At 41.3% G+C, this 20,042-nt stretch overlaps 1 protein-coding gene across 6 annotated transcripts in view; it reads left to right on the top strand.

Moving 5' to 3' along the window:
- PRKACB (protein kinase cAMP-activated catalytic subunit beta) overlaps nt 1-20,042 on the top strand; it is a 77,557-nt gene that overhangs the window by 32,578 nt on the left and 24,937 nt on the right. Inside the window, exons 1-2 of one of the 6 annotated variants that reach the window (XM_064663916.1) lie at nt 10,131-10,256; nt 11,764-11,855. The exons of 2 other annotated variants lie outside the window; for them this stretch is intronic. In XM_064663916.1, the coding sequence (XP_064519986.1) occupies nt 10,147-10,256; nt 11,764-11,855 (202 nt within the window). In that variant the 5' untranslated portion in view covers nt 10,131-10,146. Of the gene's footprint in view, nt 1-10,130; nt 10,257-11,660; nt 11,856-15,084; nt 15,445-20,042 lie in introns of those variants that run through there. 3 more of the 6 variants (XM_064663923.1, XM_064663917.1, XM_064663920.1) reach the window with 3 other exon arrangements.

Here is a 20,042-nt window from a genome sequence, read left to right on the forward strand (position 1 = left end):
GAGTATATATGTACCCACTTTCCTTAGAAAGTTGTGTTTCAGCATGAATGGCTATGAGGCTGCAAGTTTTCCAGCAGTGCATAAAGCTTTGATCTTCTAGCTGGAGTTGTTGTAATTCAGGAGTAAAAGAAACTTTTCTGTGTAGGCTGTGTAGAGTGTTAGGAAGGAGCTCAATAAGCTACATCCAAGTGAATGCATATGAAGGGAAGTGTAAGAGGTGTAAAGTAATTTGGGATCCTGTGTTTGCTTTTGGGCAATTTGCCAAGTCTTTGTTGTTAGTTCTATGAAATAGTGAATTGAGGAACTATATACAGTTTTAAATGCTACAGTCTTGGTGGAGGGTGGTGATGAGCATTAATGAGGTGCTTTTGATAAAGACTGTTCTTGAATTGGAACTCGTGGTGTAGCTTTTCAGTTATGAGAATCTGCTGCTCTGTTCCTAGAGTTCATGGTTATGTCCTAGAGTCCTAGAGTTATCCTACAAAAAGCAGGAAGCTAAGGTACCTTTGGAACCTGCCATCTGTCTGGTGTGTTTTCCCTGGGTGCAGAACCCTGTTCTCCAGGGTCTGGTGCTGCACAGACACTGCTGCTGCTGGGGGACTAGCGCAGAGCTGCTGAGGCTGCATCACTGATGGAGTGTGGATTACTGCTGGATTTAATCTGCTCTTCATTACCTCATGGGCACAGCTCTTAATGAACATATACCTGAAGATAATAAGTGTACAGAGATGTAGTTAATCCAGTAATTGTCACAAATGAATCTTCAAAAAGGACAGAAGGTGAGCAGGTTATAAAATCTAGTACTGCTTTTGTTTTTGCAAAGGAAAGAGCAGCAAAATTTGAGTTAGTTTAAATAATATCCTTCATGGTCACCTTCTGCCTATATCCTCTTTTCTCTTCCTACCCATCTTTCCATATATGCATTTTAGCCCTAGGATGTCTTTGGCACCTTGATAGGTTCCAAATTGGATCATTAAGGACTCAAAAGTAATATTTTGAGTTGTTTTCTAGTATCTATCTATTCATTCTACCCTCTGGAAAGTTCTGTAAGAAACTGTATTCAGTGTGCCTAAATAGTATTTTACTTTGGTGGAAATAGTAGGGGTTGCATAGATTTAAGGTGTGCCTGAAAAGGTAATGGAGGTGTAGATTTCAGACTGAGTAGAACTTAGAATCACATTGAACATGAACTCCCCAAAGCCATTCATCTTCAGAACTTGGCCATGTTTGACATCCTGAATGCCCAACAAACCTCCAGGAACTGGGCAGAGTTGCATTAGACAATATTAGCTTTGTTAGCCTTGCACAACTTTTCAGAAAAATTGGGTATCAGCAGTGTTTTCAAAAATTACAATAATGCTTCATTTGCCTTATTTGGCTGACAAATCAGTTGATATTTACTTCTGAAAGTATCGACTTCACGGAGGCAGAGGAATGGAAATGTAGGTTACCTAGTGATACATAAGCAGTCATTTCCACTTCAGATAAGTATTCATTTAGGCTTTCATTTCTGTGTAATTTAGGTGTTGGGCTTTTTTTTATCATATAGGAAAGATGAGGACAGGGCTCAGTTATTGCAATTACTGAGTTCATTATTTTGATATTTTGCTTAAATGGGATGCCATGTGTTTCCTTCCACCCACCCCCCCAAGAGTGGAGGGAGGTGGATCTTATAGTGGAAATAAGTTTAGAAAAAATTGCCCAATGTATTGCAGCTGGTACCTCATTTTGGCAGTTTTCTTGGATAGAGTTTAACATGAGAGGAATTGGAAGAAAACCAGAACCTTCCCACATGCCATGTGACTCCCAGAAATAACAACTCTGTATTGAGCTTGTTAGGAAGAATTATGAGCATCTGAGACTGGCTCAAAGGGAAACATGGTTGTTCTTCCAGGAGGAAGAAATGAAGCCTCTGCCTAGTTACAAACCATTTTTCTCAAAATGGTTCAAGTAAATGAAGATAACAAACTCAGGAGATAACATGTCTTCCAGCTCTGCTGAATTAGAGGGGTTTTTACTTCCCAGAAATTAGAAGGGCCTGCAAGATGCTATCATGAGATAGACTTCAAAACTTTTCCTTTCTTTTGGAGTAATCATGGTTAGGATGATCATAGCCTGTGCTATGATGTGACTGCTACAAGATGAAGGGTAGCATTGGCAGCTCTTGGCAGGAGCTGCCCCAGTGGGGAGGGCTGCCTGGGCAGTGCTCTGTTCTCCAGGGGTGCAGTGCTCACTGCAGGTGTGCTCACTGCAGGTGTGCTCAGTGCAGGTGTGCTCAGTGTGCAGTGCAGGCGTGCTCAGTGTGCAGTGCAGGTGTGCTCAGTGTGCTCAGTGCAGGTGTGCTCAGTGTGCAGTGCAGGCGTGCTCAGTGTGCAGTGCAGGTGTGCTCAGTGTGCTCAGTGCAGGTGTGCTCAGTGCAGGTGTGCTCAGTGCAGGTGTGCACAGTGTGCAGTGCAGGTGTGCTCAGTGCAGGTGTGCTCAGTGTGCTCAGTGCAGGTGTGCTCAGTGCAGGTGTGCTCAGTGCAGGTGTGCTCAGTGTGCAGTGCAGGTGTGCACAGTGTGCAGTGCAGGTGTGCTCAGTGTGCTCAGTGCAGGTGTGCTCAGTGTGCAGTGCAGGTGTACACAGTGTGCAGTGCAGGTGTGCTCAGTGTGCTCAGTGCAGGTGTGCTCAGTGCAGGTGTACACAGTGTGCAGTGCAGGTGTACACAGTGTGCAGTGCAGGTGTGCTCAGTGTGCAGTGCAGGTGTGCTCAGTGTGCTCAGTGCAGGTGTACACAGTGTGCAGTGCAGGTGTGCTCAGTGTGCAGTGCAGGTGTGCTCAGTGTGCTCAGTGCAGGTGTGCTCAGTGCAGGTGTGCTCAGTGCAGGTGTGCTCAGTGTGCAGTGCAGGTGTGCACAGTGTGCAGTGCAGGTGTGCTCAGTGTGCTCAGTGCAGGTGTGCTCAGTGCAGGTGTACACAGTGTGCAGGGGAGGTATGCACAGTGTGCAGTGCAGGTGTGCTCAGTGTGCAGTGCAGGTGTGCTCAGTGTGCTCAGTGCAGGTGTGCTCAGTGCAGGTGTGCTCAGTGTGCAGTGCAGGTGTACACAGTGTGCAGTGCAGGTGTGCACAGTGTGCAGGGGAAGTGTGTGCTGGCCTGCGCAGTGGCAGGGAAAACTCCCATGGGATTCTTGGGCAGGAGGGCACGGGCTTGATTGTCAGTGCTTTGAGGTGACTGCTGTGAGAAGCTACTTTTAGTAGCAATTTGCAGTATGAAATGCAGTGGTTGTCAGAAAGCATGTTTAATTATTCTTTGCTCCTATTTCTCTTCAGAGAAAATTAAAGGTAAATACAATTACAACTAATGGATGTTCTTGTATCTAATTAAAAACTAACTTGAAGATTTACTGTGATTTAACCTGTCAGCTAAAAGTTTACATTACATTTGATTTAAAATTGTTTCTTAGTTTAAATATTGTTGAATGGTGGAAAAGTTTATTTTTTGTGAAATCTAATTGAGTGAGCTCTATCACAGCTAGTCAGCATAATGAAAACCTGCTTACTCGAAAGAAAATATTTGGGTTTTAAGCAAAGCATAGAATTGTCAAACTTCTCAGAATAAAGATGTTGTGTTTTATCAAGCACTGATTTTTGCACTAAAAATAAGCAAAAATTTTGTGTTCAGCACAGCTTGTAACTTATTCTGTGTAAGCTGGTGAAGGAATCACTAGTTTCTTTTGATCTTATTAAAAAAAATCTTTGATCATTTTGCTTTGAAAGTGAAAATACAATTGAAAGGTTGAGGCTGCTTGAGGATACAGTATTAAGGCATTATATCTTTGCTGACATTCATGCTGCATGCAGAGCTGACATGCCATGGGAATTGTTTGACTTTGTTCAGAGAATTACAAGTAGTGGGGTATTTTATGCATAAAAAAGAAGAGAGGAAACACTGTGCATTTCTTCTTGTAGGAGTTCTATCCTGGAAAGTGCTTTCTGCTTTCCTGTGTTTTTAAACAAATATAAAAATAAATTAAATATATTTGTAGTCATGTGTTTCTCTCATTCTTAGTAAGTGTAAGAGTGTAAGGTAGATCTGACCATTCTACCTGTCCAAGCTTTAGTTGTTTGGCCTTTATTGTAAAGTAACACTTGGGAAATGCCAAAGGATACTGTGGACTGAGAAGTAAATGCCTGTTGCTTACTGATAGCTGGAAAACACATTTCATAAATAGCAAAAGGGAAATGTTTCTTTTTTTTCTTTTAACTTGGTAAATTATTTCTGTTATATCCAAATATAAATACAATTTAAGAATATATTCAGACTGCTAGTGAATAAGTTCACCTTAAGTGAAACAAACTGGATATAATTTATAAATTAAAACACATCACAGACAGGGGGGAAAAAAGTAAGATCTGTGCACTTTGCTGCTGCCTCACTAAGAAAAATAGCCAGTAATTAGGATGTTGGTGTGTGAATTATTTCCCCTCTAAAAAATCTGATATATTTAGTTGTGTTTATACAACATATGACACGTGAATGACTGAGTACTCTTAAAATTTATTGTTCAGTATTGCAGTTTCTGTACCTCACACTTTGTTTGGTCTTAAACCAGCAGATGGCATTTGTTATTTCATTTAAGTGCAGGCTAACATAAATTTTGTAAATGTGGTGTAATTAACTTCAGTATATAGAGAAATGCTGTTGTCTGAGCTTTCCTGCAGATGCCTCTGCACTCATGGAAGTTGCTGTGACAGACTGTGCTTGGCCCAGCGTGTGTGAGGAGCACAGTGCCCCTCGACATGCCCTCTCACACGCTGGGCAGCCCCTTGTCCTGGGGCCAGCACAGGCTCTCTCTTGGCAGGGATTTAATGCCATTTTCCACCCCAGCTGCTTTAGGCATCCCACTGGTTGGGGGAATCTCTGAAGCTGAGCAGGGTGGTAGGAGTGGGGGAGCAGGATGCTCTCCAGGGTAGCCTGTGGTCTATGGGGGAGGCACTGGAATACAGGGTCTGTACAGTGGTGAGATCATCTCTACAGCACATGGCCAATGTTTGGTACTTCACACCATACTTGATGAAAGCCACTACTGTATTCTAGTTTGCACTCTGTATACTCTTCCATTCCATGAAAAAGCACTATCCCTTCCAATGGAGTTACTTTGGGTTTGCTTTCTTTCTTATTTGGATATTTTTTTTATTGAATCAAGTGTCATATAATCAAGGAACACTCCCGTTTTGGAGGAAAACAAAGGTATGAATTTAAAATATTTAGCTCGAGGTGGAGTCAGTTGGTTTTGTTCATTTTTTCCTCTAGGAAATGTGCTGGTCCTTTAAAATGCAGATAGGCTTCCTGAAAGAGGTATTAAAATGGCTCTAGTTACTCTAATATTTAGTATTCTGGTCTTTTACTCTACAGTACAGATCCGATAGTAGAGTGTAGCTGCTAATATAGTGAATAATTTTTGCCTACAAGATTTTAGTTTATGTGAACATTTTACTGCTGTCTCTTCTCTTCCTCTCAGTTTCTCATATCAAAAATTATCTCTAAATGTGACTCCAAATATCTCAGTTAGTAATAATTAGTTATGTGAGGCACTCTGACTCTGGGGTTTTCAAACCCAAGCGTGCCTCGTATGGGGCAGTTCCCTGTAGTGCTAAGTGACTAAACCAAGGAAGAACAGACCAAACCTGCAGATTGTAGGAGAAGCAGAGCTCCTCTGTCCAAGGCTTCTGGTAGCCAAGATCCTCTGCACAGCAGCTGCTCGCCTGCAGGGGCCTTTCTGGTTTCTGTGTGAGCCGGGTCTTCACCATCCTTGTTCTGGGAGAGCAGCCAGAACTGGAGGTGACTTCTCCTTGAGCCCACTCAGACATTGACCAAAATGTCCATGTGGTTCTTCTAATTCAGGCATTTTATCTTACTCATTTTGGATCAATAACCTATTAATGCTCATTACTAATCAACATTAGTAATTAGTTTGATGTAAATTAGGTGGACCAAAACCTTTGTCTGCTGTTAGGTTTTTCAGAGAGACAAAATCCACTTATTTTCTCTTATGCTGAAAAGTAACAAGTTTTGTGCAAAACTTCTGATTGTGTGTCAAACTGCCTTAAATTGTGCTGGAAAGTAACTATGGAGGGTTATTTGAGTAGCTTGTGATTTTGAAAAGGCATGGACCAAGCAAATTTTGCACGTACTTTCAGATTTCTTGTACTTATGGGAAAGCAGCTGTTTCAAAGATGGTTCTTGGCTAACCTCTGCTTTATTATGGAGCAATTGTGTAATTTGTATTCTCATTCTGAAAACATCGATCTTGTGGTCTGAACTGCCATGTTGGCAATCACCAGTGAGCACAGCACCTTGATGGAAGCTGTGTGGAAGCACAGAGAAGGTGATGTGTTAGGAGAGAAATCCAGTTCTCTTTGACAAGTTGGACAGTTTTGTGGAAGATTTGGCTTTTATAATGAGACCTCTGTCCCCTTCTTGTCTGCACTAGATTTGGGACTATGACCACAAGGTATTTGATTTCAAAAAGGCCAGGTAATGCGTTGGTAGAAATGAGGAACCTTCATCTGCTGCCGTGGTATGTGCACATCGAAAATCGCATCATCTTAGATGATGAATTTGTCAAATTTTGACAAGAAAACTGATGGGAAGAGTGAGAGCTCTTAGCTTGCATATGAAAAATCAGATGCCAAATTTGACGTTTTTCTTTTTTTTTCACCAGGTTCTTACTTATTTTTGTATTCCTTTTGTATCCTCCTGGTTACCAAGTAAATGATGCTGTTGGACCATGCAAGCCTAAATGCATGCTTCCTGAGGAGATCTGAAGGTATTGGATGTGTGCTGCAGTTAGACTGCTGTACAGCAGATGCCAGTAGAGGCCTGTGGAGTCAAAATAGAAATATGACCAGGGTTTCCATAGCAACACCTCCTTCCTGGCAGTCCTATTTATAGCCGTGCTGCAGCCCAGGCACAGCTCACAGGGACTCTCGAGGAGGGGTTAACCTTGTTAGGCAAAAAGGGAGGCGGAAAGGGGCACCAGCAGTGGATGGGTTTGCTTTCTTGGCTTTTATTCAACAATGAACTTACTGCTGGGGTTTATTTTGAAAAATCTCTGTTTCAAAATGGAGAGCCATCAAATCTGTGAGCTGTGAGCAAACACTGCTCCTCCTCCCGTGTGTTCAAGGAGAAGTGCAACCTCGTGGCACAGTGCTGGATGTATAGTGAAAGCACATCTGCTTCTTCAAGAGCCTTTTGCTGCCTCTCTTTCTACCCATAATTCCTTCTGAAATATGCATGCCTGGCAGGATTCAAAATGGATTTTGTTCAATTACATAATTTCTGGTGAAAATGTTTGGGGGGGTTAGGTTACAAAATGGCTATCTGTATACTTTGGTTTCCATCCTTTTCTCTCAAGGTTTATATAACAACTAGAAAAATACCACACGTACTGCCTCAGGCTTATAGCAAAGACAGTCTAGGTTCTTTAGTATACGTCAGGTAACAAATTAAATGCTTATAAACTTTTGTATTTTCTAATTCAAAATTAGACAGGTAAATTGTTTTCTTTTTATGAAATGTGTTGGCTGCATCTTTTGACTTAAAAATACCTTCTTTATTGATCAGTAAGATACCTGGAAAATTCAGCAAGATTCCCAGGCTCTTAAAAATGGAGGATCCCTCCCTAGCACTTTGTATCAAGTAATTGCTCAGTCCTTTTGTAATAAATAATAAATACTTAAGTTGTATTTTCATCTTTCATTCTTGAAATAACTGATGCATAAAGGAAAAGGTGTTTCATCCAGCCATCAATTTTTAAAGCAAATAAATAAACTTTCTCTAACCTCTAGAAAAAAAAAGTTCTTCATTATTCATTTATAAGGTTTCTTTAAGTTATTTTTTTCCACAGATTACAAAGAAATATGCAGGAAATGTCACAAGATGTCTTTTTTAATGCAGATAAAGACCTCCTGTGAAATTAAGAAATATTTAAATTTAATATTATGTTTAATATTTAAAATAAGAAGATAGAATATTTTTATTTAGAGAAATAAAACATGAAACCAGGAAGATACTGAGTTTCAAGATTTGGAATTAAAACCTGAATTTTGGCTAGCTGTAGGTGATCTGAAATTTGTTAGCATCGTAAATCCATTTTTCACGGTTCTATCAAGGAATACGGTTCATTGTCTTAAAACTCCTGTTCTTGACTGCAAGGTACTTGAGGTACTCAAGGTATTGACCTTTGCTAAACACTAGAGAATGTCGTTTGCACAGTCCTGGTTTGCTTGAGTATAGAAGAGTGCCCCCGTTACCCTTTAGGGCCACGTTCCGTGTTCTCCCAGGGAAGTGTCACCATCCAGTGACGTGCTGTTACTCAACAGCGGGGTCCTGGCAGGAAAGGAGGGCCCTCGCTTTCCTAATCCTTCGTGTTTAAGCTTGACTGGTAGGGCAGAATTGCTTCTTAGTGATTGAGAAATGATGTTTTAGCTGAGATGATGAAAAATAAATCGTCCACGTAGCTCCATGATTCCTGACTCTCTTTCAGCAAGGAGCTGGGAGGTCTGTGCCTGGGTTATAGTGCTCTTTGTTACCTGTTACAGGGCAGCAGACCCTGGCAGATGTGCACAAGGTTATGGGTTGGCCACCAGGAAAAGTATAAATGGCTTGGTTACCTTTATCAGCTTAGAGGACCACTGTGTTAGCCCTTGTCTATGGCTATCATCATTATGTTGCTTTTTATTAAACTGTGGGAGAGCAGCTTAAAAGTTTTTGCTGAAATAATATTTATCAAAGTACCGGACCTTGAGCATGCAACGTTCAGATTCATGGTTGAATCTCTTCCCCACTGCTTGGAGTTGTTAATGTGTTTTAAAATAATGTGAAGACTCCGTGGCTAGAATTTAGCAAAAATAAAATTTCTGCTGAAAGGAAATTCTGAACATTTCAGCGTTAACTTTGGCTGCAACTTTGGCTGTTAACTTTGCTATCTCTCGTAGAACAGAAATTTAGATTCTATTTTGGACTCTGTTCTTCATATATAGCATATAAAATACTTACTGTGGATAAATTAATTGGAACACCGGAGTGTCAATAAGATGAAAGATTAAGCAAAAGGAAATAGGAAGTTCCACCTTTAAAAATCATGGACTTCATCTGAAGATGTTGAAGACCATGTGGGATGTGGGTTTCCCATAAAATCAGCGTGTATTTTGTATTGTCATTGAGCAATTGCCTAGATTAGGAAAGTGTATCACTACCTGTACGAATATAACCAGCACTTTCTTTTCAGGTTTTACATGTGCAGAATTTCTGTAACTGTGTTCGCTGGCAGCGGTTTGTAAAATTCTGCCAAATTCATGCTTTCTTTTAGGAACTCTTCTAACAATTCCTTTTTGGTAACCTGTTTTCACTTAAACCAGTGCACTTCTGTAATCTCACAGGACGGGTATTTCTGATACCAATTTTTGACACCTCATTCAAGTGTCCAGGTTAGTCATTTGGGTGCATTTCAGAGCTCTGAATTTTGCTGGGCACATTTGCTCTGTGGCAGTTTCCACATCCCTCTATGGACTCTAGATGGCTGGCAGCCTCTAACTTATGTCATGTGAAGCAATGTGAATTTTGTAAATTGCTCTCTTAGATCAGGGAAACAAAATGTTTTAGTTGAAGAACTGTGCAAAGGATGACAGTAGTGTAAAGGCTCAGTACCTGGGAGAGGAGAGGGACAAGACGAGCACACCATCATACCAGGGGGCTTCGTTTACTGGAGAAAACAGACAAATACAGAAAGAATATTAAGTCTCTTGGAAGGATTTCCTGAATGCCCAAAGATTTGCAGTGAGCTGCAGGGAGAGCATGTCTGTCTAATTCCAGAGGGGCTCTTCAGTCCTGCAAAGTTCACCAGGCAGGGAAATAAGTATCTTGATGTTGTGTGAGCACTTTTTATATTGCTGTATGGAAGGTGCATAACATTACTCTGTCATAAAGCATATAATATATCCCCTCTGCCTATTTGTGACCCCTGGTAGGGCAAACACATCCTCATAGTCTTCACTAGCTCTTGTTTATGGCAGCAAAGCCTTGAGCCCATGGGATGTTATGGATGTCATAATTGATCTTGGAACAGAGCAGGTGAACAGCTGGAAGGCATAAGGTGGCACATGTAATGAGCTGGCATCCAGGGAGGGTTGAGGCACCAGGCCCTGACAGGAAAGCGGCCTGGTCACCTCCAAGATACCTGGTGCTCACCTGGATTTACAAATGGCTGTGTAAAATGTAAGCATTTAGACAGTTGGTAACAAATTTTGAACAGGTGCTGGAGAAAGAATTTCCATTTCCAGAGTGTCTGGAGCCTAAAAGCAGAGTCTAGAAAAGTAATCTGTGGTGTGGCCAAGGCCCCCCACGAGTGTCGCGGTGCCTGTTAGGAAGGACGGCCAGATCCGCGCAGTCTGTCTGTCGGCATTTGGATTGTTTTATCATGGTCGTGGGCAGTTTGTCATCAGGAGGTTTTTTCTGAGGCACAGGGCTGTTATGAAATGGTTATGTAATGTCCAAGGGTGGGTATCTGCTGACATTTGAAAACTATGCAGTGAGAAGTATGGTGGTGAAAAATGAGAGGTATGTCTTTAACACGTGTTGACTGTAAGGCAGGAGACAGATTGTGGAAAAGTTATTTCAATCTTTCTTAAGAATAGCCTAAATTTTTAAGAAGCCACATCATAGATGTGCGAAGGACATACTGGAAAACCTGTCTAATGTATTTATTTTCATTTTCACAAAAATTAATATTTAGTATTACCCATTGTAGGCATGCAAAATCACATCATTTGCAAACTAATGTAATGTTAAATACAACTTTCACTTTATTTTCCTTATGTTTTGTGCTGTTAAAAAATATGCTTTCTAGACTTACTCCACAGTTGAAAGTACTCAAAAATATTTAAAATTCTGAAAGTATGAAAATACCGATTTATTGAAAATACTCTTTCTTGTGAAAGAATGAAATCGTATTCTCCAAAAAGTTAAATGCATTTGGTTCATTCTTAGAGAAAGTAGAACCCAGTTTGAAAAAGTATAATGCAGCTTTGTTTATATGTACAATAGAATTCAACTTCTTCAGGCTGGTTTTCCTCAAAGGAGGAAAATAATACCTTTTTTCCGCCCCATATTAAAATAAGCTTATTCAGTTGTGGTTGCAAGTAACTTCCTTGCTTAGAAAGTTGATTAGCTGAAAGCATGAGATTACTAATGATTAGATTCCAGCTGGTTTTGTTTGCTACGATGAGATCTCAATAACAAGGGAGGAACTGCAGAATAAGTCACTTTTGGTTTTTTTCACACGTGGTTGTGGTAAATTAAAAAAATATATACCTGCCTTCTGATCTTTACTTCTGAACAAGATGTTTATAGTATTCTACCATAAAATTTATATTTAAATATAAAATGTAACGCGTTCAAAAGCTACGAGATCGTAGGCTAGAGAAATGAGTGCTGTTTGTTTGTTTTTTAAGAAACAAAACACTTTTCAGTTTCCCTGAGAAGAGAGTCTATGCAGTCCATGAGAGCTTCTCTCGCCAGGAAGCGGAGGGAGCAGTGGTTGGCGCTGCCGCAGGAAGCTCCCCGTGCTCAGCTCTCGGTGGGGCCGGGCTGCCCAGCTCCCTGGCCAGGCTCTCTGCCCTTGGCCCAGCCCTGGGCTGCGGATGGCAGCGCCCAGGGAGGGGCCGTGTCAGCAGGGCACCGCGCTGCAGAGACTGGAGGGTTTTGCTAATCGCCTCTTCCATAGGCACTCCAAGCATGGTGCACAGGAGCAGAAAGGCACTCAGGACAGGGAGAGCCCACGGTGCTCTGAATTCACTGCCCGGTGGGATGCAGAGAGTAAGTAGTGGGGCTTGGTTTGCTCGAGACATGTTTGCGGTTCAGTTTGCCTCCTAAGGGAAGCTCTTGTGTGTTTGTGATCAAGGCTGAACACCGGGTGGTACATTTCCAACTCCTCACCTGAAGGTATGGGTGTGAAGGACAGCACATTGTCAGGCAGGGGACATGGGGCTGGTTCTGCTGGCTGGCAGGAGAATTTATCCCCTAGTCCTTCTTTTCTGTCAAAGCACAGTTGACTTGTTTTGGCAAGCCCGCGCCCCAGTTCTTACTTCTAAAGTACTTCCTTTATTTGCAAATGAAATCAGCGAGGTTAGCAGAAATAGAAAACTCTTAACTAAAGACTGTAATCTTTAAACTTTCAAATGGGTAGACGTTGCTGCACAGATTAAACTTCTAATTATAGGGGTTTTCATCATTCATGGTTCTATTTTAAGGGATATATACATTAGAAATGCTCTATATAGTGTAAGCAATATAACATTCTGTTTGATTTTAACTATTACATATTAACTTAGTGTAGGAATGCTGGTTATCATTAGCGTTAATTTCTTAATTAGCGAACAGTTGACAGTATTTGTATGGTTAAAAAGTTTTCATGGTTGTATTTTGGCTAATAAGAGAGATTTCAAAAAAATCTCAATCTAAACAAATTGACGTTTGATTTTCTTTTTTTTTTTTTAAATTTTTAATTTTAAAGCCATGCAGTATTTTGCAGAGCAATTCTTGTGTCTGGTTAAATACTCATTTTAAAATGTTACAATATGGTAATTTATGATAATTTTGTTCCAAATTTCAGATTCATTGATGGGTTTGAGATAGCACAATTATTTCAGTTGAAGATAGGCTGTGTTGGAAATGCTTAACATCACAGTGTTACCATGAAGAAAACCAGTGTTTATACATCTCGCTTGCAACTTAAAATGTTATATGAGTAGGGAGTGAATCTGTTCTCAGAGGATAAGCAGTAAACAGGGAAACAAAAAGGTGTTAATGCATTGACCTAAAATAGATTGAATCTAGGTCTCCCAAATGAGATAGGAAAGAATTGACTCGTTTTGTTGGGAAGATAAATGATGAAAGTGCATAAATTCTGAGCTTCCACTTCTCCAAAATACTTTCAGCTTGGTAAAAATAGACACATACTTGTGTTTATGTAGAAGCTCTTTTTTATGTAAATAGCTATTTGAAAAAATAACACTGAAGCATTTCTGTTTATATAACATGAAGAAAAAAATGGTATTGACCTACTGACACTTACAAATTGTGACCTGTTTGTGTACAAGTCTGTACTTTTTTCCCCTCTATTTAAGGCAGGCTTCCTCATGTGACATGTTTGATGAGGAAATGGACTGTCGTGTCTCTTGATAAACGTGGTGAAAATGGCTGTTCTGTGAATGCTATTTTAAGTCATAATTAAGCAGAGTGGTTGCATGCAGTGTTCTGAGCTGAAGTTGCTGAGCTGGTAGCTGAATAGTGGGTGTCTATGCAGCTTTAGTTTTGAGGTGAAATTCTGAATCTTTATCTTGAAACTTTACTTTCAATTTCTAGATTATTTAAAAAAAATAATAATTTAAATTACTGTAGGTACCCATGAACTAAGTCCGCATTTAGCTGGAGTGATAGAGAAAATAGGGAGTACAGGGAAGGGAGTATTTCTCTCTACTCCTGACTCCTAATTAGATCTTCAGAAAAATACATCTGCTGTGAAAATTCTTTGTGAAACATAAAAGAGAAACAAGGTGTTGGGGTTTTTTTGTTTGTTTTGGTTTAGGTTTTTGTTCGTTTGTTTGGAGGTTGTTTTGTTTGTTTGTGGGTTTTTTAATACCCAGGAGTTCAATGTCATAGAATTGCTTAGTGTCACTGAATTCAGGTTGTAGATTAATTTCACAGAAAGTTTAATGAATAAGCAGTGTTTTAGAAACATGCTGGTGTTTGTCTTATAAGGACATTTGAATATTCTCAACTATTTTGCCCGTATCACTGCAACTTAGAAATATAAGGTTTTAGGTGAACCTACATGGCAGACAGCGTGAATTACTCTCAGAAGTTCAAGGCAAAAGCACTCTTAATTCCTGACAAAAGTTTGGAAAATAACTTCTCAAAATTTTTGTTATTTTAGGCTTGAGGTGGAATCCATTTGAAAAGGAGGTTAATATACTGATACCATCTGCTGTAATGAAATACAGTAACAGGTCTGTGTCTATTCTTTCACAAGCAGTTCCTGCTGAAGCTCTGGGTTTGCTGCAGGGGAAGGAGCTGTGCTTGTTGGGTGGACTTTGTGTTGTCAGTCGCCTGGTGTTGTGGGTTTAAATAAATTGCCTTGTGGTCTATGGCCTTAGGGGTTTTTCAGTGGTTGATTTTGAAATTTGCCATCATTGCTCTGTTATTTTGATATATAAAGCATGTGGTTTCTCCAGTGTGCCTTGGATTCTTGATTAATGCCCGAAAGGAGTGTGTTCTGTGAATTCCTCAAGGTCCAGAAGGGCAGAGCTGACTCGGGGCACCAGGGCCCTTGGAATCTGTTTGCAGAAGCTGCCTGAGCACACGTGTGATTGTGGAGCCTGGCCTGGGAACCAGGTCAGTGGTGCTGCACGGCCCCAGGGTGGCAGGGACAGATGGGAGCCATCAGAACCATGCTTTTCAGTCTTCCTGGAGATGTCTTGACTGTGACCATTGCAGCTATATGGAACCTGCATTTTGATTTTTGTTTTGTTTTATTAGTTGCTTGTTGCTCTTTGAATGATTGAAGTGGGAAAGCAAAGGAAAATGAGGCTGCTTGGTTTTGAACATAGAGCCAGTAAGATCAGCATGCATCTTTTATTCTTGAACTGGTACGAGTATTTTCCAAATCTGCATAAGAGAACACATTAACAACTTGGATAACTGAAATGGTCAGGAGAGGCAACACTAGTCCATCTGTCATCTTCATAGTCTCTGAATTGAAAATGGATGGGTGGTGAACAGTCAAAGGAATATTATTTGGTCTCTGATTCAGAATAATACCAGTATACTTTCAAATACTGTGGAATGATGTATAGAGATTTAGCTGAATAATTACTATATATTATATGAGTGTGTGTGAAGAGAGAAAAATGCATGTGAAATATGAAATAATGTACAGAGCACACTATATGAATTGCTTAAAGCTTTAGAATAACTACTAGTTGGGTACAAGTCAACAGATAATTCTGGTCTAAGGTTGCCATGGAAACAACCAGTGCTTGATATAATTGAGAACATCTTAAACCCTCCTGGTGTTTGCATGCTTTTTTCCCCTGCCATTTTGAGTTGCTTTAGACATGAATAGGTAGCATTGGTCAGAACAGTAGTAGGTAATGAGCAAACCCAAATACCCCTGTCCTGAATATTGATTTTGATATTCTGCTGGTATCTTGTGCTTCGTAGTTTTTTGCATCACAAGGAGCTCATAAGGAAGAGCAGCTCTCTGGATTCTCTGTGCTCTCTCTAGTTAGTGTATAAGTGTGTTTAGAGATTGAAGCACTGATCTGAGAGATTAACATACTTCATCAACTGTTGGATTAATATTAGGAGCAATATGTTTCTGACAACTAGCTTTTCAGCATGAATGGTAAGTCTTTTTTATTCCCTTTGACACTGTTTTTTTGTTCTGTCTTCATAAGCAGGGAAAATCTACCAGGTTTCCCTTTCTTGTCTGCATAGCTACATCGACTGCTGATTTCTTTGTTTTTGTAATCGACTCACTGTGGGTTTCTATTTAAAATTACTAGCCTTAAAGGTTTGCAGTTTATTATTAAACTGTTTGCTTTGGATAACTGGTATTTAGTGCTTTATTTTCAAGCTTTCTTTTAGAAATAACTTACAAATCATTAAGGCACAGAATCAGATTTGAAAAATTTTTAATTGAATATATACATGTCGGTTCACTTAATTTTCTGTGCCACTCATAATAAATTATTTAATGTTAATTAATACAAATCAGAGAGGCCTTCTGAAATAATTGTAATTGTTACCTAAAAATTCTAGACAGGTATTTGTTGTTTTTCATCTGAACCAGCTTATTCTTCTATGATTTTTAGTCTTTTAAATACTGGGATAGCAGAATAGTTGAGGTCATTCATGGAGATAGGGGAGGGCAGTCTCATTTGAAATGAGATGCTATAATAGATCTAGTAAACTTATCAGGCAGGTATTTACTTTCCAAAACCACTGTGACTACTTATAATAAGGTACTTTGAATATAATGGAATTATGAAGTACTATATTCTTGCTTGGAATATTATTGAAAGTTGGTTTTAAATATATGAACTCTGTATTTTTGTTTCCTTGGAAAAAGATATCCTTTGAAAATTGTTTGCAAAAAGCCCAAATATGCTAGTTTTCGAATTGGTGCCTTTGTGTTTTAAACAGATAGTCTGGAGCTTTAGAAAATGACTCGAGGCAGGGATTTCTTGAAAAGAAAGAACAGTTAATCATGTGTATGGGGTTTGTCTGTGTGGCTTTGCTTTATCCTACAAATTTAAAGGACCATTTTTACAAAGGTTTCACTTGTGTTCATGGCATGACATAGAGTGGGAGGAGTTATCCCACTGCCTTATCTAATATCAGCTTGTCTATACTTATCTCATACAAATGTGTTGAGGTCATCTTCCCCAGAATGGAAAGCGTGGCTGTCGTTTCCTTGCTGTGCAAAGTACAAATACAAATGTCAAAGCAGGTACAGTTATTCAGACAGTGTTTCAGTACTCTGTACACCCAGCCCGGAAATCAGTGGTACAGCATCACTGCTGGCTGCTTAGGAAAGCTGAAGGCACTGCCTCTGCAAGGGCTGGCCCGGCCTCTGGGGATGCTGCTGGGGAGCTGGGGTGGCCACGCAGGTCCCCAGCTGGCCTGCACTGCCCCTCAGGGACACAAGGCATTGCAGCCTCCCTGCCAGCACCTGTCCCTGCCAGCACCTGTCCCTGCCAGCACCCGCCCTGCCCAGCCTCTGTGGGGGGGGAGCAGGAGGGAACCCACAGCCTCCCTCACTACTTCCCTGCCAGGACCTGTCCCTGCCAGGACCTGTCCCTGCCAGCACCCGCCCTGCCCAGCCTCTGGGGGGGGGGAGCAGGAGGGAACCCACAGCCTCCCTCACTACTTCCCTGCCAGCACCTGCCCCTGCTCAGCTCTGTGGGGAGCAGGAAGAACCCACAGCCTCCCTCACTACTTCCCTGCCAGCACCTGCCCCTGCTCAGCTCTGTGGGGAGCAGGAAGAACCCACAGCCTCCCTGACTGCATCCCTGCCAGCACCTGCCCCTGCTCAGCTCTGTGGGGAGCAGGAAGAACCCACAGCCTCCCTCACTACTTCCCTGCCAGCACCTGCCCTGCCCAGCCCCTGTGGGGAGCAGGAAGAACCCACAGCCTCCCTGACTGCATCCCTGCCAGCACCTGCCCTGCCCAGCCCCTGTGGGGAGCAGGAAGAACCCACAGCCTCCCTGACTGCATCCCTGCCAGCACCTGCCCTGCCCAGCCCCTGTGGGGAGCAGGAAGAACCCACAGCCTCCCTCACTACTTCCCTGCCAGCACCTGCCCTGCCCAGCCCCTGTGGGGAGCAGGAAGAACCCACAGCCTCCCTGACTGCATCCCTGCCAGCACCTGCCCTGCCCAGCCCCTGTGGGGAGCAGGAAGAACCCACAGCCTCCCTCACTTCCTCCGGGTCACCGGCCACTGCCTCTGCTGGTGGAGAGGGCTCTCCTTGGGGCAGGAAGTCTCTCTTTTCACCAGTTACCAGGCTGGGTTTTCTGTCACATTTTTCTTTGTTTCTCTTACAGTTAGGTTGTAGCTTCCATGGGAATTAAAGTCTGTGGAAATCAGCTCTATAAATTTTGAATTTTGGTGATTTTAGTTTGGGTATTCTCTTATGACTGAGTCATAAGGGAATATATTTCCTACAAGCTAGGTGAAAAAGTGGCTACAGTTGTTTGTAACCTCATCATTTGTGTTGGTTTTTTGTTTGTCTGGGGCTGTATTTTTTTTGCGGGGGTGGTGGTTGTTTTAGGGTTGGGGTTTTTTTATTTCCCCTAGGGGTTTATTCTGCAACTTGCATCTGTAGATTTCATTCATCTTGACATCTAGGCTCCCAATTCCATTAAAAATAGAAATAAATAGCTGCAACTTTTACCAGGTGTCGGTTCCCAGCCAGAATTATCTATAAACTAGTCTAATTTTGACAGGTTTGACAAGGTGATCATCTTCTGCTCTATCAAGATTAAGTCTTTGCTGTAAACGTTTCCCTATTTAAACCACTTGTGCTTTTCAGTGCACTTCTGTGGCTGTCTTCACTGCAGCAGTGTTACATTACACCCTGTCAGCAGATAAAATCAGATGCTTCCCTTGTGAAAGATGGCCAAGATGCAAGTGAAACCTGAATGAAAAAGTGATAGATTTTCTTCAGCTGGAAGAACAATTGGCTAATTTGGTTTTCTTTTTTAATTTCTTTTTCTTCCTCTTCCCCAGAAAAGCTGATTAGATTTTTTTTTTTTTTACTAGAAAGACTCAAAGAAAAAGCTGTTTTTCGATTTCTTTGGACTTGGGCTTTTGTTTTGAACAGCAGAACATTCCTGAACAGATAAAACTGGAAGGCCAAGTAACTTAAATAGCCCGGGCTCCCAGAGGTGAAAGGCACTGCTCTGCTAAATCTTCTGTTTCACTAAGAATAGGCTTAATACTCCTGAGAATCACCAAGTATGGGACTGGGCTACTGCTTTCCAATCCTGCCAGTAGGGGAATGGCTGATCCAGGCCTTTGCACTGCCAGGACAAAGGGAGTGTGTGAGACAGGTGTGTGAGACAGGGAGCAGTGTGTGGAGAGGGTGTCAACCACACTACAGACTGCCGAATTACTGTCCAGGTTGGTGCACTCTGGAGAACAGGAACGTTTAAGGAGTGAAGGGTGAAGGGGGGGAGTGTAAATATCTTAGTTATGTGCACTGGCAATGTTTTTAAGGGCAAGGGACAACAAGTAGCAACTGATTATTCAGTTGCTGAATTATTCAGTTCACTGCTGAAAAGACTATAGAAAATGGAAGGATGCCATGGAATTTCCAGGTGCCAGAACTATACATCTTCCTTTATGTGTCTCATGGGACAAATGCTTTCTTCTTTTCAAAAATTCCCCAGTGTTACCTGTTAGCCTCTGACAGTGAATTAGGGCTCTTGGGTGATAACTTGAGTTCATGTTTTGTTCTGCTTCTTGTACAAAACATTTGAAAAAGGCAACAGGAGCTGCTGCACTGACGTAGTTCTTAAAACACATCCACACAGTGAACTGTCCCTCGGGGTGCTCGGTTTGGGGTAGGAGCAAAAACTGTTTAATATAATTGACGTTTCTTCCAAAGGAAAGGTTATTTGATATGTTGTAAGCTTGAACTGTGACTTACTCTAGACCCCGTTACATTACTTACGTATATTTTGTTACCAGGAAGATTTTTTTTATTTTCCTTGGTTTTTAGTTTACATCTCAAATTGTTTATATATTTGTTGCTTGTTCCTCTAAGAGTTGCTGCTGGGCCTGCTGTTGCAGGCCAAAGTTCACAAGCTTTAATTATTGAGGTTCTGACCAGCAGCTCTGTAACTTGCATAACGTTTTTGGTGGTTTTCTTTCTTGTTGATAGATACCCCAGCCCATTAAGGATTCATGTGGTTTAGTTTCTTTATTTATTTTGCACGTTTTGCAGTTCAATTCTGTGCAAGTTTTATGTCTGCCTTTTCAGACAAATAAGTACTGACTTTAACCAGTTTCTCTCCAACGACCCATTCTCTGTCAGAACGGATTGTAAAAACTCTTACCTACTTTTTGCCTGCCTTAATCCTGAGGCAAACAAAAACTTGTTATTCACTTCATGTGTTGAATTGTGAAATGTGTTTATTTACATAAGGCTTCCTTATTCAGGAAGTCAGTCTCTGCTATTTACGGGTATAAATGAACTTCTCCTGCTTGGCTGGTTACTGCAGGCAACCCTTTCCTGTAAATACTGAAGGTGTGTTCTGGGGCAGATATGTCAGTGCAGAGATGTGTCAGAAGCTCAGATCTGGTGAAGAGCTGAGGAGCTGTTTTGCTGATTTACCCTGACAGCTGTGAAGATGTGTCTTGCTGATCCCAGAGCATCTCTCTGAGAATTTGTGGAGGTTTTTGAATGCAGGGGCTGGGACAAGGTAGCTTCGTGAGGAG

Source organism: Pseudopipra pipra, chromosome 9 (assembly GCF_036250125.1).
Source record: "Pseudopipra pipra isolate bDixPip1 chromosome 9, bDixPip1.hap1, whole genome shotgun sequence".
Lineage (NCBI taxonomy): Eukaryota > Metazoa > Chordata > Aves > Passeriformes > Pipridae > Pseudopipra > Pseudopipra pipra.